General features: G+C 40.7%; 1 protein-coding gene across 5 annotated transcripts in view; it reads left to right on the top strand.

The window, feature by feature from the left end:
- Positions 1 to 24,536, top strand: part of slc23a2 (solute carrier family 23 member 2) — a 47,535-nt gene extending 22,999 nt beyond the window's left edge. For all 5 annotated transcript variants that reach the window (XM_075467616.1, XM_075467617.1, XM_075467614.1 and 2 more), the window contains 13 exons: positions 518 to 616; positions 1,985 to 2,101; positions 4,012 to 4,169; positions 8,512 to 8,600; positions 8,804 to 8,871; positions 15,046 to 15,227; positions 16,008 to 16,128; positions 16,941 to 17,097; positions 18,224 to 18,371; positions 18,476 to 18,581; positions 18,788 to 19,055; positions 19,203 to 19,298; positions 20,237 to 24,536. In XM_075467616.1, coding sequence (XP_075323731.1) covers positions 518 to 616; positions 1,985 to 2,101; positions 4,012 to 4,169; positions 8,512 to 8,600; positions 8,804 to 8,871; positions 15,046 to 15,227; positions 16,008 to 16,128; positions 16,941 to 17,097; positions 18,224 to 18,371; positions 18,476 to 18,581; positions 18,788 to 19,055; positions 19,203 to 19,298; positions 20,237 to 20,526 — 1,899 coding nt within the window. In that variant the 3' untranslated portion in view covers positions 20,527 to 24,536. The remainder of the gene's footprint in view (positions 1 to 517; positions 617 to 1,984; positions 2,102 to 4,011; positions 4,170 to 8,511; positions 8,601 to 8,803; positions 8,872 to 15,045; positions 15,228 to 16,007; positions 16,129 to 16,940; positions 17,098 to 18,223; positions 18,372 to 18,475; positions 18,582 to 18,787; positions 19,056 to 19,202; positions 19,299 to 20,236) is intronic.
- The last annotated feature ends 1,619 nt before the right edge of the window (positions 24,537 to 26,155 follow it).

Here is a 26,155-nt window from a genome sequence, read left to right as displayed (position 1 = left end):
GTCTTTGAAACCCTCTTCTGAACTGCAACGTAACGGCAGATTCGGGTGGGCGGATGGATGACTGTACTTTCATCAGTTTGTGTGTCGTCTTTCAGGCAGGAAAAGGGCTTCTCATGTATTTTTTGAAACGACAGGGACACACTGAAAACACATTTTAGAGAAACACACACTCGCACGTAGCCCATGCTTACACTCACGAAGAAATTGGTTTGCTTGATGACAAGTTTGCATAAATCAGGAAGCGCATGTTCCTGTCCAGGACGTTTAGTTTGTTTAACAATTCGTCGGAGAATTGGCCTTGTATTTCTGTTCTTTCACACAGCGTAACGCTTAGACTTACACTTTTATAGGCTGTCAGCATGTCTGTCTTTTCTTGTGGCTTTGTCAGCTGACAATTTGTCAGAGCTTACATCCTCATTCTGCCCTACAGGTGCCCACAGTGGTTGGCCAACATGCTTCGGCAAGCTGTGATTGCACAAACTGCCTCACACTAAATTGTGTGCGTTTGTGTGTTTAGGTGGTAGTAAATGGAGTAAACAGTGCCAGTGGAGACCAAGACACTGAGAACACCGAGCTGATGGCCATCTACACTAAGGATAATCAAGTAGCTGAAAAGGTAACTTGAGAGTAAAAACATAGAAGTGAAACACAATCCAAAGTGACCTGACAAGTGTTAGTTTGCAGTTTGAAAAGAACACACTGAGACAAAGTCACGTGGTTAAAAATGCTTACTCATAGGCTTGTACTTGTTATGATACTGTTATTCCATAACCGCAGTCTTCACCGTACTTTAAGTGTCTTTTTCTTTTCTTTCTTTTTTTTTTCCTTTGCCCCACATCCTTTAACTTATCTAAGTGTGGTTTAGTAACATAACGTTTTGTCAAAAGAGCCGCTGGTTTCTATTTATCAAAGAATGTCGTCTCAAATGACTGTGCCAGCTGTGGTCTTGGCTCTCCCTGTGACAATAAAAGCCCCCCTGTATGTTCCCAGCTGAGAGGGAGCATAAAGTGTGCCTCTGTGAAAGGAGTCATTGACATTTTAAAGTGAACTGCGATGACATGCTGCATTATTTCTTGTGAATTTTGTGTAAGGAGTCGAAACCCAGCGTGGAACGGGCAGATGACACCATTACTGTGGTGACAAAAGCTGCAGTTTCCTGCTCTGGCCAACTTCTCTCTGTTTCATTAGTGGTTTGCTGTCCAAACTAAGAGAGTTTTAGGATAAATTTCTGAAATGAAATGGTAATCACAGAAGATTCCCCACACAGAGTGACCTGTAAGCAATTAAATGTGAGACGTTTAGTTTTTTGTGTCCCTTGTTCAAGCTTGTTTGAAATATCTTGCTCACTGATCAACTGGTTCTGATGATTAACCTCAACAGTAGCAGTCATGTTGGAGCTACAGCAGGGTGCGGATAAAGCCACAAAGGTTTTTAAATAGATGTGCAGTGACTCGGTCAGTATATTTATGTGTTGATTTGTAAATTGGCAGTAAGATTTCACCTCATCCAGTTGGTAACATCATGAAGCTTTAGGCCACAAAAGAAATCCCAGATTTTTATAAGAAGGTTTTTGTTCATAGTCTCTCAGCTCGCCTCATTTTCTCTCTTTGAAAATACCAAAGACAGAAACGTGTGCAGAAAGGTGCTGATGAGATGTGAATCGGAGACTGACTGAACAATCTTCCTCTTTTGTGCCCTTTTCTCCCTGTCACTATGACAGTGCATTTTTCTTTCAGGGAGCATAATGTGTTTCACTTTATCTCATAATCTTCTATTTATTCATTCCTTGAATTCAGGCATCATCATGACTGCCGTTCCAACATGCACATTTAACATTCTTTTCCTATTTTCCTGTATTTTCTTTCTATAATTTAATCCGTGATGCCTTACTGTGACGTTAACACAAAGCAAAGTATACAAGACAAGATAAACAAGTCAAAGCAAGATATCAATCATGTTGTTTTTAATGTTTTTGTGTACATAGAGCTCAATATCTGAGACGCTTGACAGCACAGACAGTATCGATGCAAGGAGGATGGATATGATCTATACCATTGAGGACACCCCACCCTGGTACCTGTGTGTGTTCTTAGGCTTACAGGTAAATCTACACATGGATTAATTGAAAAAACACCACCTACACATGTCTATTCAAACCTCGGATGTGTAGATTGTTGTTTTCTACGCAACCTCGGTTCAGTACTTTTCCTCCCGCCATTCGCAGTACTCATTACACAGAAGGACGACAGACAAAAATAGGATTTTGCTCCCAGTAGTCATCATGCTGGTGGTTCTTGAAGATAATGCCCTCACTGTGTGGTCATTATGGTGAAACACACTGCGTTTGTGTCTGACACTGGACTTTTGACATGTCTCAACTCCCTCAATCCCTTAGTCACTGCATGAAAGCGCTCATATCTGAAGTGTATGATACAGGTCACCAAGTCGAACACAAAGCCCTACAAACGCCACACTGTAATTGTAACTTTTATCTCCGTTACTGACGCTAAATACATAAATTTATCAAAATTGTGGAGGAGAAACGGCAAATGCTGCCGGGTAAAGATGAAGAAATGAATCTCTAAACCACCAAGCAGGATAAACCGCCATTTACATCTAAGCTACCTACAGTTCAAAGTCTTTAAGGAGGATTTTGTTCTCATCAGCTGCCTTTGTTTAAAAAGGGTTTGGCTTCCTATAGAAACAGAAGTTACCCCCACATGGGGGAGAAATCCAAACCAGGTGTAGCGAGGTTAGAGTGCTACTTAATTTTCATACCTGCTGCCTGGCTTATAGACACAATGAGTCATAAGGATCAGGGAGTCAAGGGACCGTTACAGCTATTTAAAAGGTGATTTCATCTAAAGGTGAACTGCTGTCAAAGTTTTAATGACGCTTTTGTGAATTATGCTTAACAGCAAAAAGTGATGGACAACCAAAGATGCACAGATCAGTTATAAAATGGGACCACATACCTGATATTGACAGGTTGTGGACAAAGAACATCTTTGGGTGTCCTGAAGTGTTTGGTAGCGATAGATCCTTAGGGCCTTGTGGGTTGGGATTGTGTGTGGATTCCCACAGATGCCATCAGTATCAGGGGAATTTGGAAGCTGAATGAACACCTGTTTTTCCACTTGTACGGTTCAAGTTCAGGTTCGCAACCAGATCCCAATTTGGGAGCCAGTTATTTCTGTTTCCACCTCCAAAGTACTTGCTCCTGTTTTGCTTTTGGGCAATTTTTAAATGTTTGTTTTTCAGTCATTCTTATCAACATTGGGATTTTTTTTTTGTTTTTTTTTTATAAAACCAGTTTTGTGGATCCCACTGGAGAAGGCATTTATAAATCCTGCTTGTATTACTGCTCCTAAACTCTAGTTACTGTTTAGAAACACCGGTTTGTGCTCACAACCACCAACTGTTTAAAACATTCATTTAGAAACTAGACTGATTATATTGAGGCATGAGGTATGTTAGGACAATGTGACAAACACTATAATCTCTTTTTGTTTTTGTTAAGGTAAACTGCCTCCCCAAACATGTATTTATGAGACGGTTAAATTGACTTCATGATGTAGTGGCTCCCTGCTTGGGAAGATCAAACCAGTTCTTGGCTAGAACAAACTCAGAAGAGACTCTAGTACCAGCCATAAATCGGCTTTGGCACTGCTTTGCTTGAAAAGGTACTCTGAAGCCTTTCAAAGCAGTGTTTGCAGGGCTCTCTGCTGTCCTGCTGGGGGAGGCTGTTACTGTAATAAAAGTAATTTTTTTTTTAGGTCGTTTGCGAGTATTTATGTAAAACCCATGTGAGTACCAGGATGCCTGTCAGTGGTTTTAATGTTGTGGCGAGAGAATGTGGGTAAAAGATGCAGAAAGTTTTAAATGATAATCAGATGTAGTAGAAAGATCCCAAAAGGGTGTAGCTATGGTGACAGTAGAATCGTGCCACGCCAATTCAAGGGACACACATGCGTATATGCACCCTGACCCTGTGGCCTCTTGTCTTTCCAGCACTACTTGACATGTTTCAGTGGAACTATTGCGGTGCCGTTCCTCCTCGTTGAAGCGATGTGCGTCGGCTTTGATCAGTGGGCCACCAGTCAGCTCATAGGGACCATCTTCTTCTGCGTGGGGATCACCACCCTGCTGCAGACCACACTGGGCTGCAGGTAAACAACGCTGTCTCGCAGCAACACAAAGAATGGAAACGCCTTTCTTGAATACATCAAATCTATGCTGACACCTGTAGTCTTTGCACACTGATAGGTTGGACTTGGTCATTCTTTTCATATCCCTTTTATTTCTTTTTATCTCATCACTGAGTAGCACTGACTGGCCATTCAGACCAGCATGTCGTTCCTCTTTCTCCATCCTTCCTCTTAATGTCACCTCGTGAGTGTGTTTGAGTGTGAGCTTGCCTTTTAAGTTCTTTCTCTTTTCATGTGACCGCTGCTCTCGGTTGAGACTGAAACTTTCCTTGATAAGAGTAGAAAGTAGGCTATTCAGAAGTAGTCCGTGCTTTATAAATTTAGACGGGAAAACAAGGGCAAAGAAAAGTTCCAAAAGTACTAAACAAACTGGGAAATTTACTGCAGAGGAGGGAACTTGGTGTTGGTCAAGTGTTGCATCACTTCTGGGCAAGTGATCCGAATACTCTGAAGCTATAATTGATTAAATCCACAGGCATTTGTTTTTGAGAAGCTTGTGTATTTGGAAGACCTACTTTCAGACATGCCAGTACACACATGTCAAGAATAGCTGATTCGGCCTAGTTCTCACAAACTTGTTGTGCACATTAAACTATTTTTCAGCTTGTGTCACATTGCTCAATGCTGACAAACACTTTTCCTTCTTCCTTCCTCCTTATGGGTGACTTACAGTCCTCCGTCATCCTAAAAATCTGGAACCAGCTCATCTTTTGTCTTCTTTTTTTTTTTGTTATGAATCCACTTATGCAACCTTAAATATGCTTGTATAAAATCTGATGTGTAAGTTTTGTAACCAGTGATTCCCTGGATTCAGCTCTGGCTTTATCAGTCCTACTTTTCACCAATAGAACAACAACTGTCATGAGACATTACCAGTTGCCATGGATATTATCCAATCCTTTAGGGGGAGATGTTTTAATGAAAGCCAGGCCCGGCTGGCAGTAGTTGTTGTTTTTCTTTCATAAAAGGAGATCAGTTCCAAGAGGTAAACTGCTCCATTTCCCCCCTCGTTAATAAACGTAATCTTTCCATCTTGTCATAACAGATTCTTTGTGGGTCATTATCGTTGCTGAGGTGCAGCGGCCTTGCCAACAAAGTCACATAATTCAAACAGAGGCAGACAGTAACTTGCTGTTCTTTTTGAGATTGACTCATGTCATTACGAAAATAGTGTGCAAGCCGCGTCCTACTTCCCTGCCTCCCTGCCTCCCAATCATTCAGTGGGAAGCCCAGAGAAACATGTTTTCTTTTCTTCTTTTTTTTTTTTTCAAGGGTTACGAAAGTGAAATTTACTTATGTCAAACAAATGTCAGGAAACTCTGTACTGGCATGCCTTGCTAATCATTGTCAATACTATCGGGCTTTACGTATCTATAATCTAGAAGTCCAAAATAGCTGAGATGCTGAATGAAATGTAATAAAAACAGAATGCAACGATTTGATTGAGCGTCTCAGATCATCAATCTGTATTAAAAAGTTGACTTTGAATATTCCATCTTACAGTACATAATACCATCACAACTGAAAAACAATAATCAGTATTTACTGTATTATAAGCAGGCACGACTCTGCATGAAGAGCACTGCATGAGCTCAGGGAAATCCTTGTTTGTGAACACAGTTCAACATGTCATCCACAAATGCAGCATCACTGTCTCAGAGGGTGTGAAGGCTGTCATGTTTTCAAAAATCCTAGTCAAATTGTTTCAGATTTGTCATTATTGTGCTTAAGCTCTGAAATAATTTTTGCCTTCATTAGCAATTTTAGGTTTTTTTTTAAGATACTTTGGCGTCGTGATTCCTCGAAGATCACGTGTAGTCTTTTTGGAACATGTAACAGGTCAAGCTGTTAGTGAAGTCGGCGCCCTCTGTTGGGCATTAGGGCCAACTACTTTAACCCCTCTTGTGCTTAACACTTGATTGTACAATAAAGATGTTCACATTTGTTTTAAAACAAGCAAAGTAGTTGAATTTATTAATTTAAAAACTGATGGAGTTGGAGGAATATTTAACTTCTTAGATGAATGATGCATTAAAACTGTAGCAACATTTTGAGTTTCAGGTAATGATATAATATGAACAGCAGCACCAGTATGAGGCGTCTCTCTGCAACCTTGGATCTCCTCACATTTGAGAAACAAACTTGCATACTTTGACGGCACAAACTGGGTTATTTGAATATGTATTCTGCTGTAATAGCCTTCAGAAAATGTTGATATAAAAAGTTCCTGGCCAAAAGTGTAATATACAATGACGACAAGGACATTTAAAAAGAAATTTAAAAAAACGGTGATGGAGGGTGTTGGCTCTCAAGTTAAGAAGTTATGTAAGTTGTTATCCTTCTCCCTGTCTAACCTAGTTCTTTCTTGTTCTCTGACACAAACAAAGACACACAAGAGTCTGGTCTTGGCTTCAACGTGAGAGGCATTCCTGTCACACCAGCAGCCCACTCTCTGAGGCAGGGCTGAGCTGAGGTGACACAGTGCCTATCTGTCCATCTCTCAGTGGATTACTGTCTCCAGAGAAATGTCACTGAATGGAAACGACTGAGGGAGGCGGGGAGGGAGGGAAAGGAGAACGTGGGGAAAAGAGCAGGGTGATGGCGTCACTAAAAACCAAAGAATATACCTCTTTAGTAGTTTGTGTTCACACAATTCATAGGTATTTGTTTTTTGTGCTTTTACCTTCCAAATATTTGATTTGTAATAAGATAATGCATTCAAGTGCAAAGCCCTGGCTTTTTTTCCTTTTTAGTTTACGTCAATAAATGCAGAACTGTGTGGGAAATGTGCCCCATCCGACATGTACTTATTAGTCCTTGCTGTCTGTAATGGACCAGATTTCACCTGTTCCCAGATGATTTGGACTGACGGTGTGTGCAAATCTCTTCGATTTGGCATCCCTATTATATTTTTGGCCTCAGAACTATCACACACATCTACTCGTATTATCATTGCCACTAAAGAATAAGAGTTTGTGTATTCATTGCAGCAGAGAGATCTCCTTTTCAGCTCAGTTGCATTGTAATTGCCTCAGGATTTATACAAGTTGTATATTTTGCTTTCGATCACAAGATGCGACTCTTGAACCACATTAGAGTAGTGTGTTCATGTAAAAGTGAGGCGCATTGAAACGTGTGCTGAGCGGTAAAAGAGGTGCAGGGAGGCGGGGACATGCATTGTGGTTTGATTAGTCATGGTGCCAAGTGAGGGTGCTCTTCCAAGGAAGGTGGAGCACACGTGTGCGTTGCACCCACGTAACCTGCTTATGTATGCAGGTGGTAGCTGCACACATGTGAAATGTGTAGTACACTTCGATGTTTCTTTTATTATATCTCTCGTCCTTTACGCTCCTTTGTCAGTTTTATTTTTTTTAATTTTATTTTGATTATGAAAGTGAAGTAGAGTTTCTGTGTGATACCACCATTCTTAAGGTTTTTACCCTAAAGTCCCCAGACTGTCTCTCCAATTAATTTTTATATTGCTTTGAAAGCAAGCAGCTTTACAAAGAAGCATGGTTATACAAGCACCTTATGTGGGTGTAGAGTTATTGGAAAACGGCACCCGTTAAAGACTGAGGCCTGTACTCTTTTTAACGATCAGTGGCTCAACCCCAATCTGAGCCTTGCTACATAATCGGGGGTTTTGACATGACGGAAATTTGCTTTGAAGGGAGTGAAACTCTTTGACTCAAATTGATAACAAACTGTTAAAACTCAGTAGCTCACCATTGCCCTCATTCCTTTCAGTAACATTCCTTTTTCGGCTTGTTTTCACTTGTGCTCTGTACCAATAGAAAATGTAGCTCCCAGTCGCCCGGAACCCTAAACTGCATAAAGTGGATGAATAGAAATGATGGAAATCATTGCAACCTGCCTCTTCGGTTGACTTGTCAGATTGTTTTTATTTAGCTTTTTCACATGCAGCCCAGTTGGCATTACTCTTAAAATCTCTTAATGTCAACAAATGCACGCCTTAGTGTCTTGTACAGTCTAGAATCTGCCTCTCTCATAAAGATGGAGCCACTGGATATTGTAGGAATGATGGTGGTGTTGTCCAAAATAACTGATTGGTCAGTCGGCTGGGTTTTAATGAATTCTAAATCCCTAAATCCTACTTTGTAAAACGGAGGACTCCAGGAGGATTCTCTTCATTGTGAATAGCGTTAAAGACGGGAATAATGGCTAGCAAGATGGTACAAACTCTGTATCCCACAATAATGGGATGCAGCCTTTCTACACAGAAACGACTTAAGTATTTCAGCCTTTAAAAGTCATATTTGAGCAGATTGTTTCTTGTGTTTAGGTTGCCTTTGTTCCAGGCCAGCGCATTTGCCTTCCTTGCACCAGCCAGAGCCATCCTGTCACTGGACAAATGGAAGTGTAACAACACAGGTAATACTTCTCCTCTACCTGACATGATCAATATGGATGCTCATTAAATAAGGCGTGATAAAGACTGTGGTTATCATTCTAACTCCATATGTTCTCAGATCAAGGCAGTAGAGAGTTTGTCTGTATGCTTAAACAAATATCTCGAGTTCACACATGTATTTTGTCATCTTCTGACTCTTTTCCTCATCTTTTTCCATGAACAGTTCTTCCAGTACTGAATGGGACGGAGCTGTTTAATACGGAGCACATCTGGCACCCCAGGATACGAGAGGTAAGGCGAAATGGCAAATACGAAATACGATTCTCCTGTAAAGGTGTTCTTGTGGAAAGGCGGGTTGGGTTTACCGTTTGGAAAAAAAAAAAAAATTATTCAAATTAACTTTAGAAACTCCTTATGCAACGTTTTACACAACTGTTATTACATACGGGTCATTTCTTAACCTAATATTTCTACAGTTGCACGACAGAGAAATGACTGTCTGCATGTCTGCGGGGTTTGGCTTTATATGGCAGATGCTGTAAATCTGTGTTAACCTTTTCAGTTTGCGTAAGCCTGTTGAGTAATTGTCTTTTTGCGTGACGTGAATGAGGCAAAACTCAATCAGATCGAATTGTAAAACGGAGGAAAGTGCATGTGATGAAAGTCGACAGCGGAGAGCACAAACCGAGTTATCACTCAGAACGCCGATCCTGTTTCCACATCTCATTCAACCGTGGTACTAACATGGTCCAACATGCTCGTTTCTGATTCTTACAAACAGTGTTTCCCACAGAATTTTTGGAAACTATGGGGGTGGGGTGGTGGCAAATTCACGCGCCGTAAATTTGTGCGACTGCAGATTTTATTTCATTTGATTGATTTGCACACATTCATTCAAATATATAAAAAAAATACACAATAAAACCCAACAAATTTTAAAAAAAAAAAGGAATGTGTGCTGGAGATGTCAGAAACCCTTGTGGGCTTATGAGGAAACCTCATCTTGTCATTAAAACCCAATGATAACAATTGTAATAGAAAATATTTACAGGTTAAAACTAAACTTCATGAAAAATATGAATGGATCATATACAGTGAGGACTTATGCCTTTTTGAGAAACTTGAAAAGGTTTTCCTTGATAATAAAGGGTATGGGAAGTACACAATGAGTTCAGGAACACATCAGAAGTGGTTTGGTTTTGATATCTTTAAAAACAAGGGAGCTATTACAAAATAAAAGTCTAAAATGGAATTAACTATGCACACTGAGTAAATGTTCTACCTAAATGATTTTTCTGGAAACTAAAAGGCTGTGAAAGCTTTATAGTGAGTTCACAAACCCATCAGAAGTGGTTTGGTGTTCATTGGTTGAATATCCAGTGAGAACAAAAAAAGGCGTTGCACTTTTGCGACGGTCCCTAAGCGCTCCGGCTGCCGTAGTTCACTTAGAAGTATATTCGGCGCGGTTACTCTGATCTTTCAGGCTTACTTTGGTGAGTTGATAAAGCCTGTGGTATGTTAGTCTTAGTTTTCTGTAAATATTAATACCATCCTGAGGCTAATCGGTGCGGTTTTTGTGACGCTATTACAATTACAAACCCGGAAAATAGGCGAATGTCGAATATAAAACCAACTTCTCCCCGCTCCGCCTAGTCGGGACGGTTGAACCACACATGCGGGACGGATGAAACACCTTATTTTAAACAGAAACTATTGAGCTTACTATTTTTTTAAGCAACATACTGGACAACATACCAGTGTACTCGTCATTGCTCAAATTTCACATTATTTCTCAGAATATAAATAGGTCAAAAAAATATGTTTGTCAACGAAATCACGATGATTACAGCTGACCTTTATGCACGCGCACCCACTGATCTATAACGTGTGTCAATCGCCCCGACAGCGACTAATAACACATAAACCTTTTTTGCCACTAAACTTCAAAACTCTGACACTGCACTCTTTAGGACATGTTTAATTACTACTTCACCTGTTGTATAGTCATATTGGTTGGTTTTCGAGGAAATCGCTGTGTTTCAAAAAAAAAAAAAAAAAAAAATCGCTGTGTTTCCAAAAAAAAAATAAAAAATCGCCGTGTTTCAAATGATTGGGATTCGGAAACTATGGCGGCCAATAGGAAACTATGGCGGCCCGCCATAGTTTCCTCAATGTATGGGAAACACTGTTACAAATAATTTTACATGTTGTTTAGCTGGAGGGAAAGAAAAACATGGTTCCGTACAGTTTTCCCCTTAGGCAGTTGGTTAGTTGAGGGATTTGATGGCCGCAAGGCAAATGTTAAGCGTGATGGATCAGTGCTGAGCCTAAACTGACCTTTACACGTTTACAGCGTGCACACTTTCTGTTGTGAGTTAGTGCCACTGCTCGTTTTAACTGGGTCATTTCTTTGTTTATTACTTTAACCCTCTGGAGTCTAAGGCCTTTCAGAGACTTTGAGGCAGTTTGCAACACCTTGACATTTTCAAGTATTTCAACTAACTGTAAACATCTATGCAAAAGTGACACATATGGTTATATTCTGAAAAGCCTCACAAAAAACAATATGAGAGTAAAGTGAATGTAATACAAACAAGTTTTATTTAAATTGAGGGTAAACACAACTGTACAAAAAAACAAGTTTTAGAGGTCTTCAAACAGTGCAAGAAAACACACTATAAATATATCTAGCCAAGACTTTTGAAGGTTGAACCTTGTAAACAAAAGTGTTGGCTGCATAAAAGTAAAAAGTGCAGTCAGAAATGTTTTGTTGTTTCCACACAAACTGTAAAAAAGTAATTATACGGTAACTCAATGCAGTGTCTCTGTTAGTTGAATACTAAATAGATGGGTGTGTAACACCCCTGATTGCCCCCACCCCCCTGTCACTCTCTATGTGATAATTGTCTGTCTGGGGCAGGACATTGTTGTTGAATGGGGCGTGTTCTCACCTGTGAATAGCCACTGAATCACCTGGTACTTAACATGTGAATAGCGATAGGTGTGGCCTAGGAGGCTGCTGCAGTCAGAGATCTCTACAGTGCATCTCGACAACATGACCTCTCCTGTCTGGAATTTCTTCAAAGTGTGCCAGAAAGATGTGAAACTTACTGCGGTCACGCCATCTGCGCTTCGGAGAGGCACGGTCGCGCTAGCTACACTTGAAAATCGAGTGCCCGTTTACATCGCGTCATACGGTAAAGCGTGTGAGCGGATTTATGGTGCATTCAAGTGCACCCCGTAAAGTCAGAAATCTATATCGAAGTTGATTTTTCATTTGTTGGAATACATACACCTGTCATTACTTGGTTGTTTTTTTACTACATTCTTTTTAATGATTAAAACAAAATGATAGAACAAAATTATTGAAGCATATTCAGAATCAAACTCATTTCTGCATAGTCAGATTTGAACCAAATCAAAATGTTCTCTGCCGACTCCACAAGATTCTTGTTCTACATGTCCCCAGCTACCTCTGGCGGTTTAATTTTTATAAATGGTGCACTCTCTGCTAGATGAAAGGCATGGAAATGTCCGATTCCTTCCGTGATCGGCAGTGATTGGCAATCGGGCAGATCATGATTTTGGTGATCGGTGATCGGTCTAAAAAATGCTGATCGGAGCGTCACTATTTTATTTTTTTTTTGTTAGATGGTTTGTTTTTTTATTCTTTTTCTAAATGTTTTATTTGAATTTTGACATCAGCTCGTTACAGATATCATTATATTCCGTAGTTATCTACTCCAGCAAAGCGCATAAAGTCCAGCTACAATATTGTCTTCTTTAGGACCATTATAGACATTTAATGCACGTTGACAGGGTAACATGTCTTTTTGCTACTTTACAGGTGATTTATTTATTTATTTTTTTCTCTCCCGACTTTTTTTCTCCTTGTCCTTTCGGCACATCTGTGCTCACACTTGTTAAATAGAAAAGAATTGATAGATACTCAGTAAGCCATTAACGAGCAGGTTTTTAAACTGACAGAGACATCCGGTCTCAGCATCTCCAATCAAGGACAATAAATTATGTTACTTTGTAGGTTTGCAGTTTGCCTTTCATACTGGCAAGAAAATTGGGCTGTGCTTACATGCAAGCCTTAAGGCTGATTCTTACTCGGCGCAAACGCGCTTTGACCCATTCTTACTAGCTGGTCGCAAATGGCGCAAACGGTCACGTGTCCCAAAATTCCGCCACGCCCCCCTCCGCAAGCTAGAAAATCCTCGCGCGGCGCGAGGGCGCGCACACAACTTTTTTTCTGACTTCGCGCGCGTTCCACCGGAAACAGCTGACCAAGAGAAAGGAAACATGATAGATAGATAGATGGATACTTTATTAATCCCGTGGGAAATTTAAGGATCCAGTAGCTTATACAGAATACAAAAAACAACACGAGTGCAACACAACACACAACCACCGACAACAGCATACTAACATCACAGATCACAGTTCACATACACAAAACAAGGAATGAACAAAAACTGTACAGAGGAGGAGTGGGATGCTTATGTTGACTGTGTGGATAGTGCAAAAACAGAAACAAAGTGTGTCCGTGATAAAGTGTTAGCAGTGCAAATGGGAGAGTGCAATAACGATAGTCTGTGAAAATGGCTAAAATAAAAAGTAGAGGAGGGTGTGTTGGATGGTTCACGCAGTGAAGTCCATCTCGCTTCTCCTCTCCTTGCGTGTGGCGTTGAAAAGCTGAATGGCCCTGGGGACAAAGGACTTCCTCAGCCTGTCCGATGAGCATGCCAGTGACCGGAGTCTGTCACTGAAGACACTTCTCTGACTGTCCAAAGTTTTGTGCAGTGGGTGGTGAACATTGTCCAGGATAGTCAGCAGCCTGCTCAGTGTCCTTCTCTCATGAACACTGCAGAGACCGCGGTGACCGAGAGGGTGCGCCTCTACAAACATCTGTACGACACGTCTATGAAGTTACACTGGGACAACACGGCAGTTGTCAGCTCTGAGATACATTCAGTTCTACACCCAGAGTAAATTCATTCCGCATCAGATTAGCCAGCCTCTGCTGACGTGACACCACAGGTGGCATTGTGTATGCTCTTCTTCGTCCGGTTTTTCAGCTTGTTTCCTCAACAGTGACGCCCGCTGGTCTTGAGAGAACTGCAAATGTGACGCATTCTCGGCGCAAACTGCGCTTATGAGCTGAAGGAACTGTGAAGGGGCTGGCGCTTTCGATGACGTCATTAATGGTTCTCGAGCCAGAACAGTTGCGCGTTTGCGCCGAGTATGAATCAGCCTTTATGCAGGCTTTCAGGAGTTAGTCTATTTAAAGATTTTGTGTGTGTGTGTGTGTGTGTGTGTGTCTAGTGGCAAACTGGCAATTTCATATTGCTACAGATTCTGGAATAAAAATGTAGAATTTCTCTTTAATAAGCTGTTGGTGTGGCTGTTATGGGGGGGGGGGGGGTCTTTCCTCTGATATTGGAAATCTTGTTCATAATTTAAACCAATAAAAACGAACAAAAAATTATATTTTTCGTCATTTTGAGAACCTGTGCTGGGTGCAGCCGCTTCGCTCGCACGAGGTTTTGATGTTGTGCAGCGCTTGAAATGGACGAGCAGGATTTTTAACCAGCGCACATTGTCTCAGTGTCCTCATCCACTTGGTCAGTTTGACACTGCAGAGTGCCACAGGTCAAGTTACCTTAAATGGAACATGCAAAACAATAGAAGTTGACCCAGAGTGCTTTCTGTTTAGAGCAATGAAAGGAAGTATAGTATAACAACAGTTATGTAACAACGTTGCAGATGATTAAAGAAAAACATGAAAAAAAAAGAAACTTTACTGTGTAAAGACAACAACAGTGAGTAATAGACAAGTAATGGTGCTCCAATCATTATCAGCTGATATTCATCCTGAATAAATTGATGCGTGGTCTCAAAAAAAGGCTGATTAGAAGTGCCTTTGTTTTTTCTTTATTACAATGGATGATAGAGGTCCACTGTCTAAAGCAAAGCTAGCTAGAAGGTAACTTGAGTCCTCGCAGCTGCAGTTGAGTCAAGTAACTTCATATTCAGGTCAGATTTCTCACACATGAGTGAATTGTTGAACAAGCAATAGGAAACTTTAATATAAAGTAACAGTGTGCTAAAAGAGAACTTGGCAAACTATCAGCATCACACAGAATTAAAAGCAAGTGGGGAAAAAAAAAGATGAGTCTTGAAATGTGCTTTAAAATGGTGGAGAAAGATTTTACATTAACATTTCAATCAAACATTATTCTTTGTATTTTGTAGAATAATGATATATTAGATATTTTTCATGCCCAAGAAAATTGCTTGATAAACTTTGTTTGAAATCTGCCCACTCGGCATTACCTTTTTACCCACAGTCTGCTTCTGTACTTGATGGGTTTAGTTCAAAGACAACATGGTGTAAAACTGGGATTTTCTATGTTCCTGACGCCTTCCTGAGACTCTACAATTGCTTTGTTCCATCAGATACAAGGGGCTATCATCGTGTCGTCCCTAATCGAGGTGTGCATCGGAGCGCTGGGTCTGCCCGGGATGCTGCTGAAATACATCGGACCTCTGACCATCACCCCAACTGTAGCCCTCATTGGGTTGTCAGGCTTCCAGGCTGCTGGGGAGAGGGCTGGAAAGCACTGGGGCATTGCTATGCTGTGAGTTCCTGCAAAGTAACGCACTGATGTGTCAGTAAAGACCTCTTTGAAGGGACATTTCACCTAAAACCCACGTCTCTGTTGTTCTGCTTGAATGTTGGAGTGCAGCAGGGCATTAGGCTATTATGAGTATAAGGGGGGGGGGCAGGCAATGGTCTGAGCGTACAGGTGTTACAGCTGTATCAATGTCATGCTCTTATCTGTTTGACACTATTTTTGTCTTCCATTAAGGCTGTCTCCGTTGGAAACCGCTGAAACTACCTGAACTAAAATTGCGTTGTGTAACCAACTGTCTTTCAGAGCTGCATGTTTCATAATGAGAAGACTTCAGGCTTTGATAATCATCTTAATCTTTTGTAAAAAATCAAGTAGTCGTAATTTAACTGAAGTGCAGTGCAGTGACTGCATTAAGTATAACAAATCAAAGCTTTCTAGGTGTCCTCTGCTGCAGAAAATGTAACAGAACGAGAACATATTAGATCATGTAGACTGTTGTAATATTCAGGTAGTATGACCTCAGCTCCCACTGAGTCATTGCCATCTCCTCTCGCTCCACAGGGACAGAGGGTTTGTGCCCGTAATTGCCACTGATTTCTCAGGCAGTTAGGATAATTGATTGCCTCTTAAGCCTCTGGAGTTGTAGTCACACACAGAAAGGACTAAATGGAAAATGGTCGTACAGGATTAGTTTTCTCACAGGGGCCATTTCAAAGGATAAGAAATAATAAGATGCTGTTAGTCATGATCCACCCGACTGAGGAGGCCTCTTTGTGCCTGCAGGACTATCTTCTTGGTACTCCTCTTCTCTCAGTATGCCAGGAACGTTCACTTCCCCCTGCCAGTCTACAAGGCCAAGAAAGGCTGGACCTTCTATAGGCTACAGGTCTTCAAAATGTTTCCAGTAAGTACCAGCTTTCTGCCTTTTACACAAACCATGTCTGGGCTCACTTTTATTTATTTTATTTTTATTTTTTTTGTTATCCTAACCTTCCTTTTTCTTGTAAAGAATTATATTTGGTTTCTTTACAGCTAGGTGCTCATTTAAGTCAAATCATTCAACAGAGCTAATCTCATTCTCCCTGGGAAGTGTCTGAGTAGTGTGTAAATCAGTCTTTTTCTACCCTCTGCTGGTCAAATAATTAAAAACACCACGGTTACCTGAACAGTCAGCCTTATATCAGTCTCATCAAAAGGCCTCCCTCTGCTGTTATCTCTCTATTTGAAATAAGGCAGCGCCGCCTTGGTAGCTGACGACAAGCGTTTTTATAAAAGCTCCTTAACTTCTCTAGTTTTCTGTCAAAAATGTCTTGAATGACAATTTAAAATCCCAGTGATGCAGAATTCAGTGTCTTTTATATTCTGTGAAGTCGAGTATTTAGCTGTAGGTAATGATGCCACTTGTGTTGTTTGACCAAAAGGTGACGCATTAAGGAAATCTTTTAAAATGTAAACAACTTTGATAACCAGCTAAGATTCAAACACAAATCTTCTAACAGAATATTGCTCTGTTATCTGCTCTGGTTGACACTTTTCAGTTCGTCCTCATGCTCATTTGATTCAATTCCCCCCTGAGTTGATGATGTATTTTTTTTATCTTTTTCATGGTATATAATAACTTAGCTGAAGTGAAATCAGCATTCAGGACTGAAACCAGGTAAATGTGTTTTTCTTTTATGAATCCCTGATAAATTCTCTCATGTCTCTCGCACCCAGATCATAATGGCTATCCTGGTGTCGTGGCTGTTGTGCTTCATTTTCACTGTGACTGATGTTTTCCCGCCAGAGAAGAACAAGTACGGTTTCTACGCCCGAACAGATGCTCGTCAAGGAATCCTTTCGGCCGCACCGTGGTTCAAAGTCCCCTATCCTTGTAAGTCTGTTAAGAAGGGTTCCTTTTTTTTCTGCTGCTACTCGTGAACATTTCAGAAGCAAAACTTAGACACACTTTAATGCAACAATTTAATGATTTTTTTTTTTTTTTTTCAATCTTGAGGCAAGGCAAGGCATCTTTATTTATATAGCACATTTCATACCACAGGCAACTCAATGTGCTTTACATAAAGACAAGGCATTTAAAAGAACAGCATAAAGCAGCATTAAAAACAAGCAATTTAAAGAGAAAAAAGTAGAATAAAAATTAAAACACAGTTAAAAGCAATCAAAGAAGAGGGGAAAAAGGAAAAATATAAACTTGACCGCCTTTCTGAAGAGGCCTCGGCAGCGCTTCCTTCGCATGAATGAAGGCTTTGTTGAACTTTATTGTATTTTCACTACCTTCTGCAATTTGAAAGGCAGACGATCTGCTGTTCAGTGAATCTGCTCCTGAATAATTTGTGTCGAGCATGAAAATGAAAGTTTGCGGTTCAGCCAGTGAACTAGTTCTTCTCCCAAATGTTGGGCCACACAGTGAACGCTGCCTAGAATACATGACGTGGCTTTCTTTGCAATATCCTGACCTTATAAGCTCCATGAGCATTTCATGATTGAAAGGGGTTTTGATTTGTATTTTTCCACGTACCTCGCCCCATCTTGTTAGCTCTGCACTCTGTCATTCAGCTTTGCCTCTTTTGTTCTGGTGTTTCAGTGGATATGTACTAACAGACAAAAAAAATCGGACATATTTCCAAGTCTCACTGGTGCACTTAGTTTGAAAATTTAGCCGCACTGTCTCCAAAAAAAAAATGGGTCTAAATGGTCGTAGTCTGAATCCCTGAAGGATGAAGGTTTTTGAAAAGGGCTGTGACGCCAAGCTGTGGATACTCTGCCTCTGAGTTCTCCATTCATTTGATAATGAATAGGAAGAGTAAGTTCACTGAGGCGACAGTTGTAAAACTGCAGCTGTGTTCTTTCAGTGCTGTTCGGCCCTAATAATACAGTGGGTGTTGAGTCTGGTTGTGTTGCATGCTGAAGGGTTAGCGGTGTTGTTATAGAGATGCTGCCTGTTAGAAAGCAGGCATGTCTTCGCCCTGACCCACTCTGTGTTCTCACCTCTACAGTCCAATGGGGCACTCCCACTGTAACGGTCGCAGGTGTGATCGGGATGATGAGCGCTGTGGTGGCCAGCATCATCGAGTCAATCGGCGATTACTATGCCTGTGCTCGCCTTTCTTGTGCTCCTCCACCTCCCATCCATGCCATTAACCGGTAACTGTCATTCATCTGCCTCCTTATTCAAATACTTTAGTTGCTCGACATGACTAATTCACCGTAAACGTGTTAATGATGCAGCGCTTCCTCTGTCTTTGTAGGGGGATATTTGTCGAGGGTATATCCTGTGTGCTGGATGGTCTTTTTGGGACAGGAAATGGCTCTACCTCCTCCAGTCCGAATATAGGCGTCCTGGGAATTACAAAGGTAACACACAGCTGCCTTTATTTCAGCTGTACTAACATGCACTGCATTACAAAGTAGTGCTGTATGTGAATGCAGATGTCAGGATGAGTGTCATTCAGCAGGGGGCGTGTCAAAAGTATGCATTTTCTAGCCTCAACAGGTTCTTACAGTCTCTGGACCAAAAAAGATCTGAAATGCTTACTTCTCTCCACTGATTGGTCCTCCAGGTGGGCAGCAGACGCGTTATTCAGTACGGTGCCGCCATGATGCTGCTGCTTGGGCTCGTGGGTAAATTCAGCGCCCTGTTTGCCTCGCTGCCTGACCCTGTCCTGGGAGCCCTGTTCTGCACCCTGTTTGGAATGATTACGGCGGTGGGACTGTCCAACCTGCAATTTGTCGACCTCAACTCTTCCAGAAACCTGTTTGTCTTGGGTTTCTCAATCTTCTTCGGTCTGATGCTGCCGAGCTACCTCAAACAGAACCCGCTGGTCACCGGTGAGTTTCACATGAATACAAACAAGAACTAAAAGAAGTAATTTCAGATCAGCAAGGTCGGTTAGGGATGAATTATTTCAGTATAAATACTGATACAAACATTTCACAGTCAAACGCTGATCTTCTGTCTCTTTATCTCTCTCTCAGGCATAGTTGAAGTCGATCAAGTGCTGAATGTGCTCCTCACCACTGCTATGTTTGTCGGAGGATCTGTTGCCTTTATTTTGGACAATACTATCCCCGGTAAGGTCTTGTAGACTTTAATTTTTTTTTTTGGACCATGATAAAGTTTATATGTGATGGGCTGTGTGATATCGTGACAACATAATGGTAGTTCAGGTTACGCATCTTATCTGGCTGTGACCACTAAGCAGGCACAGGTTTGCTTAGAACGCCGGAACAAGTTGACTCAGTCGTTAACGTGATCGCCAAGATCCCTCGAGGGGAGCCGCAAGACGTGACTGGGAGAAGATTCTCTGGGCTTAAACCTGCTGCCGCTCAGAGAAGCAACAGAGGACGGATGCACATTTATGGCTTTCCTCTTCTTTTTTTTCTTTTTTTTTCTCTTCTAATTTTTTTGTTCCACCTTGTTTTATTCAATTTTTAAATTAAAAGGACAAATTAAAACGAGACAAATATGCTACAACTCCCCAAAGAGTCATGCTCGGTCTCCATCAGTCTCAATGCGTGTCAAGATCAACCCCAAATAACCAAAACAAAAACACGAGGCTTTGGGTTTAAATGAATATCAAGGCAACATTTTTTATTGAATATAAGGCGTTACATATATAATAGATAACTAAGATCCATCATGTGGATCATCCAACAATTAATTTTTCGGCCAGTTCATAGTAGCTGCTTGGAGTGGCTCATCTTCTCATGGAAATGTCTGTGTTAAGCGTTCTGGATAAAGAAGACATTAGATGGATGGTTTTTCTTGGGCCTTTTTTTTTTTTAATGATTGCCACATGTTGTTGATGAAGACCAAATAGAGGCTACAGCACCAGAAGATGCATTTAATCCTAATTTCTCCACAGCAGCAGTGACGCCTTGTTTACACTTCTGTTTTGGAACATCTATAACAACCCCAGAAGACTCTATGATCATATTGCTTCTTAGTTTGAAGATTGAACTGTGGATTTGGAGAAACTCCTGACTAATCTTTCTTCCTCTAATCTCAGGTTCCCCTGAAGAACGAGGCATCAGGAAACTGAAACGTGGTTCGGGTCTCAGTGCAGCAGAGCTGGAAGGGATGAGATCGTATGATCTGCCATTTGGAATGGACTTCATGCGCAGGCACTCAATCTTCAAGTATATCCCCATCAGCCCTTTGTTCACAGGCTACCACTGGGGAAGGCTACGGGAGGCCGCCAGGAGCAGAATGGGACATGGGGATGTGGTGAAGGGAGGAGGAGCAGGAGGAGGAGTGGGAGGGGAGGGAGGCACCGCACCAGGGGAGAGTCGGGTATAGCCAACGGGCTGGAGAGATCTTAAACGTGGCTGATTGTGGGGGAGCAAGGGATGGTACACTAAAATGAAATGATGGGAGAATGACGCACAGAAGCGGCGCAGGATTCTGTGGAAGAAAATGTGTTGCACCAACTCCCCTGTCAGTATGTGTTTTCTTAAGCTTGTGTCTGTCTTTTCCCACTTCTCACTATGCTATTTTTAAGCATGCTATAGCAAGTCACAGCATGCTATAAAAGATGTCACCATGTGGAGGTTAGTCGGTGTGCGTGCATGTGCGTTCAGTATGCAGCAAGAGAAAACGGGTTTGTGCTTTAATTTACTTCCTAAAGAGGACGGGTGGACGTCGGACAATCAGAGCTGAATGTTTGATGATTCACTGTCTCAAAATTGCTGCTAACTTGTGCTCCCCAAGTCATTTTATAAGACGCATTCTACTAAAAGCACAGTAGAGTGGATTATGTCAATTGAGGAACATGTTATAAATCATTTGCCTCTAAACTTGTTATGCAACAACATTAGAGATACACGCACACACACCAACAGCCTCAGTAGAAGTAGTTTGAGCGCTTCAATGCACAACGTGGGGTCATGCAGACTGGTGGTAGTAGTTTGTCAGGTGCCCTTAGTCACGCAGAGTGATTGTGTAATTTATTTTTGCACTATCTGCCTCTTGAGTTCAAAACTAGAATGTCACTTCAGAGCCCTCCCCCCCTTTTCCTCTGTCCCCATGAAGCAGCGCATCACATCTGCTCCGCTCCCACTAAACAACCTCGCTTCCCTGTTTGAAATGTAGAGAGTGCTAATATTCACAAGACCTCCCAAATGTCTGGGCAAAAAGATCACCAACACACCCCTTTACATCACCTTACCATGTCAGTATTATGCAGGAGTTCCTAAGAAAAGTCGACATTACGTCAACACATTGAACACATTGAGCTGTTAAATGGGATTTAGGTTGATTTATGTTATTCTGGAGCTAACATTTTGATTTGATAACCTTGATTTGCATTTCATGTTGGCTCGTGCATAATGAAACGAGCTTTTAAACTGTCATGGTGACAGCAGTACATTTATTAAAGCTGCAGTGACGCACACCGTAATAGACGGGGCCTTGTTCGAGACACTTTGTTTACGTAAGGCTCGAAGTGGGTAAATGATGACAGGAAAATAAAATCATTTTTATCCGGTGACTGGAGAGATATCTGATCCTCTGTTTGGATCTTCTCTCGCAGTATTAGGAGTCACTTGGGATATCTTTTTAGCAGTTATGTGCCGCATATCCAAGCTTACTTTGTGTTTCTATCAGTGTATCCAGCATAATTGTCCTGAAAATTAAGGAAGGTTGTTTTTTGTTTAAGTTTAGAGCTCTTTTCTTTCCTTCTCTGCGTCCACTCATGACAGTTCTCACTATTTAAATGGTGTTGATGACTTTCCCTCACATTCCTCCTCCTGTCCTCGGTCATCTGCACAGCGCTCGCTCTCACCCCCACCGTAGTTAGTTAACTGCTGATATGTGTTACTGCTGACGTCTGATGTTGCTCAGACTGTGGCACAACTATTTAAAGCTTCACCTTATAAACCAAGGTGTGACCCTAAGGAGTGGATACTCTGATTATTCAGTCGAAACAAAGCAATTTAGAAAATACCTTTTTTTTTGGAAGAGTTTGCAGCAACAAAGAGAAGCTCTACTACAAAATAAATTTTAACTGAACTGAGATTTTACTGAACCAAAATGCTAGAAGTTCTTTATTTGTATTTCTCCTAGTGGTCCGTTGGCATATACCAAAATTTTAATCATTTGGCATTTGTTGCTACTGAGAAATGCACACGTCTCTTGTTTAAGCTATTTATTTATGAGAGAGAAAGTGGTTGAGAGATGTTTTTGCAGCAGGATTGTGTCCCAGTATGGCGCAGTGTTGAAGTATGTTCATCAGTTTACATGTTGATCCCCTGTAAAGACCACAATTGACCGCTACTCCTCTGCCTCAGTTACAGTCAGCGCTTTAAGAGGCACAGAGGACAGAGGATTTCTGGTGGAAGATTTTAGTTGCTTCCGTTTCATTCCATTCATGGCATGTTGTTTTTAAAAGCATAAGGAAAGCACTTTGAACCACGTAGGTGTTTCAATCTTCAGAATCAAGCCTTTTGTTGCAAGTACTGTTGGCGCATGGAATGGTGCCAAAAGGTTCAGGGTCCGAGTGAGTAACTCTCACTAACCTGGAACCCTAAAATGTCACTAGAGTGCTAATTCAGCTGGCATGGACATTTTTTATTTTTTTTGGTCAGCAACCTGAAGACAAGTGGCTGAACTGCTTTGCGAGATTATTCTTGGTATTTTGTATCTGATTGTAGCTATAGCTCCCTTTGTGACTTCATCACTGATATGGTCATATTTATTTATTTATTTTTATTTTTTTTGCCTCTCATAGAGCAGAAACAAGTGTTAAAGTCCAACATGTCCACAGACTGGCACATCGAGCAAAGAAGAGGAGCACCAGACTTGCAGAGACCAAAGTCTGTGTCTCAAATGGGGTTGTCACTTTCCTCCAATTAAAACTCCAAATTTTCACAGTAGCTTTTAACAATTTGTCTTATTTTGTTCATTTTATGTAACGATTTATGTATCTACATTCGCCTGAAGAAGAAGAAGAAGAAGAGTCAATAACTGGCATTAAACATTGTAATGAATAGATGGACAACAACTTGAATATACAGGCTTACGAAAACATTAAAAGTACTGTTGATTCTGTAGCATCACACAGACCTCACCTTCAGGTTTTCAACATGCAGTAAAAGTGATCAGAGAGAGAAAATAATTCATGGCTTACATGGCCAACACTCCTTATGAGGAGTCAACACGCAGGGTCCGTAAAAATGTTGGATTTTTCTTGTCAAATATTTGATTCGATGTTATTCTATCTTATAATTATTTTTTTTTTTAAGAAATGTGAACATAACACGTGCTGAAGTCACAACAGAAGCTGAGCCCGATGAGGACTATAAATCTAAAACCTCACCATCCTCATCTCGATGTGCAATCATCTAAAATGCAATGGGTGTGATATCGACACACCAGGTGATGTTTTTGACGTTCTTTCCCACACTGTTAGTGTTACTCCGGGAGCTGGTGGTGATGGAGCAGAAATCAGAGAAGCCATAGCCTGCTTCTTATCTCTGAGAGATGGAGGCTGATTTGGTGTTTTTGGCACCTCCTTGTAGAGAATATTTCAGTACATGGCATGCACACATGATGATAACCTGTACAACATGTGACCTTGTTTTCTATCTCATATGTTCATGCAACTGGCACTTCTCCCGTCACATTGTCTCTCATCTCCCTACATCCCCTCCGTTTCTGCAGTGAAAATATATTGACGTCCTGTCATGTTTGGTGTACCTGGTTTTCTCCCCGGGAATGCTTACTGTTCATGTTTCTGGTCGCAGGAGGAGACACCTGCTGGTCACCTTCTTAAGAGCCTGCTGTTCACTGGCAGCTCAGTGAACCTGCTTTATCGCTTAACATCAAGTCAAGGTGAACAATGGTTTTCTCTGTGGCTAAAAGCAGCTTCCTGTTGATTTTAACTCTAACCTCCACAGTTTTTATTAATACTTTCTCTTACCTTTGGAGTTTATACTAGCGTGTGTGCATTTCTCACAACGTCGTAACATACGTCGATTACAGAGGAAAAAACACACGGCTTTCTGGCCTTGAAGTACATTCAAGGCAGTTTAACCAACAGATGGCTCTTAAGAAGGTGACCATGCGGTTTATAACACAAAGACATTGATCCCTTTCAGTTATTTTGAAGGGGACGCTACCTGAAGATTATACTTCTGTGTAAAGTGTTTTATCTTTTTCAATGTTTTTTTTTTTTTTTATACATCATTTTTATGTTTTTGCAAGCAGATATTTGTAAGAAACAAATCATAACTTTAAATCTTAAATCATGCTGGAAAACGCACCATCTTGTTGTACTTTTTATTTCAAAAGTAAATACATTTTTGACCCTATTTTGAAACTGGTTTGGTGGAATCCTTTTGTTTGTTAGGACCTTTTTCATATTGTATTTTTTTACTCTAACATTGCTTTCTGTCCATGTTACACATTACCAGTTCAAATCAAAGAACGAGCTAAGAAACTTTAAATAGATGTTAAAAAAAAATGTATATTTAATGTTTGCTAAACATTCTGGAAGATAGATTGTGTAAACTAATTGTAGCATCAAAATGTTTTATTCTTTGTTCTTAAAACTATTTAATAAGATGTTATAGAAGTGATTCGGTCTTTTGTCTTTTTTGTCATCAATCCTGGTGGTGACAACTTTATTTTTATTTTATTTTTTGTATCGTTATTATTTTCCCCTCCCGCACCGCATGAATCCATGAACTGCAAAGAAGAGGTGGATATACCTTCTCAAAAATGAAGCCAATGAAAAATAGCCAGCGAGGGTGACATTTTTTTCACACTTGATTAGTAAATGCTCACCCAATTAGTCCTGTTTTTAGTTTATAGTTTTAAACCATTCTTCAGGCAAGAGATTCATATTGAAAATTCTGGCCACATTTAAATAAAGCTGGGAATACCTTAGGTGGGACTCTCCGGTGATTGAGAGTGAAAGAACTCAAATAGGAACCAAGCAGCTTCTTAGATTTTACGCCATTTGCTCTGCAGTATTTTGCTGGTTATGTCGGCATAAAACTGATATTTGTGGTGGGCTTCAAAATTCAACAGTGAAAATAAGACCACGTGCTCATGTATTATAGAAGGGCCCTCGTGAACGCTTCACCTTTTACCAAACATATTTAAAACATATATTAAAACATTTTTCAATGTTGTCAACCAAACTAGTTAGAACCCTTCAAAGTTATTGCAAATAATTGAGACAGACTCATCGTCGCTAGTATAATACAATCAAAATCAGCCAAATCTACCTAAGTGGGAAAACTTGTTCTTTTACTAGTCTTTATAGGAGACCTAAAAACTACCAACAGTAGTAGTAGCAGTAGTCCCATCCTATATTTTGCTTTTCAATCAAATAAGAGACAGTCCTATGGTACTGTTTTGCTACTTTCCAGTTTCCCAGAATAATCTTAGCTAGGGTCAGCCCAGCCTCTGGACCTTTTGAAACATGTTGTGCATTTGTGATACGTTTCCTAACAGATGCTGAACAGAAGGAAACGGACTAATAAGGGAGCCATTCCACATCCTCCAGAGCTATGACCCAGTCGAATAAAGCTTAAGGACAGGGCAATACAGGAAAAGTTCCCACCTCTGTTTTACATGTCTAATTTAGAATGTCATTTAGCTTAATCCTATTGAGTCTTGTTCACATGGTAAAATATCATGAGAGTAATATCTTGTACCATCTCCCTTGACAGAAGTCTGTTACATTACAATTTTACACTGAAAGATTTTAACATTCCTGGGTGTGTAGCTGGACGCTTCTAACTGCCCCAAAGATTTAAAGACATGTCGGCTAATCATAAGACATTAAATTACCATCGGTATACAGATCTCCTAATGCACTGGAATGCAGCTCCCTCCATTTATATTTTCCGAATACAAATATGCCATAGTGAGGCATATTTCTGTACAAAGTTAATACCTTGTTCTCAATGTGCAAAAAGTG

This window comes from Odontesthes bonariensis, chromosome 6 (assembly GCF_027942865.1).
Source record: "Odontesthes bonariensis isolate fOdoBon6 chromosome 6, fOdoBon6.hap1, whole genome shotgun sequence".
In the NCBI taxonomy this organism is placed as follows: domain Eukaryota; kingdom Metazoa; phylum Chordata; class Actinopteri; order Atheriniformes; family Atherinopsidae; genus Odontesthes; species Odontesthes bonariensis.
This window is presented reverse-complemented; position numbering and strand designations above follow the sequence as displayed.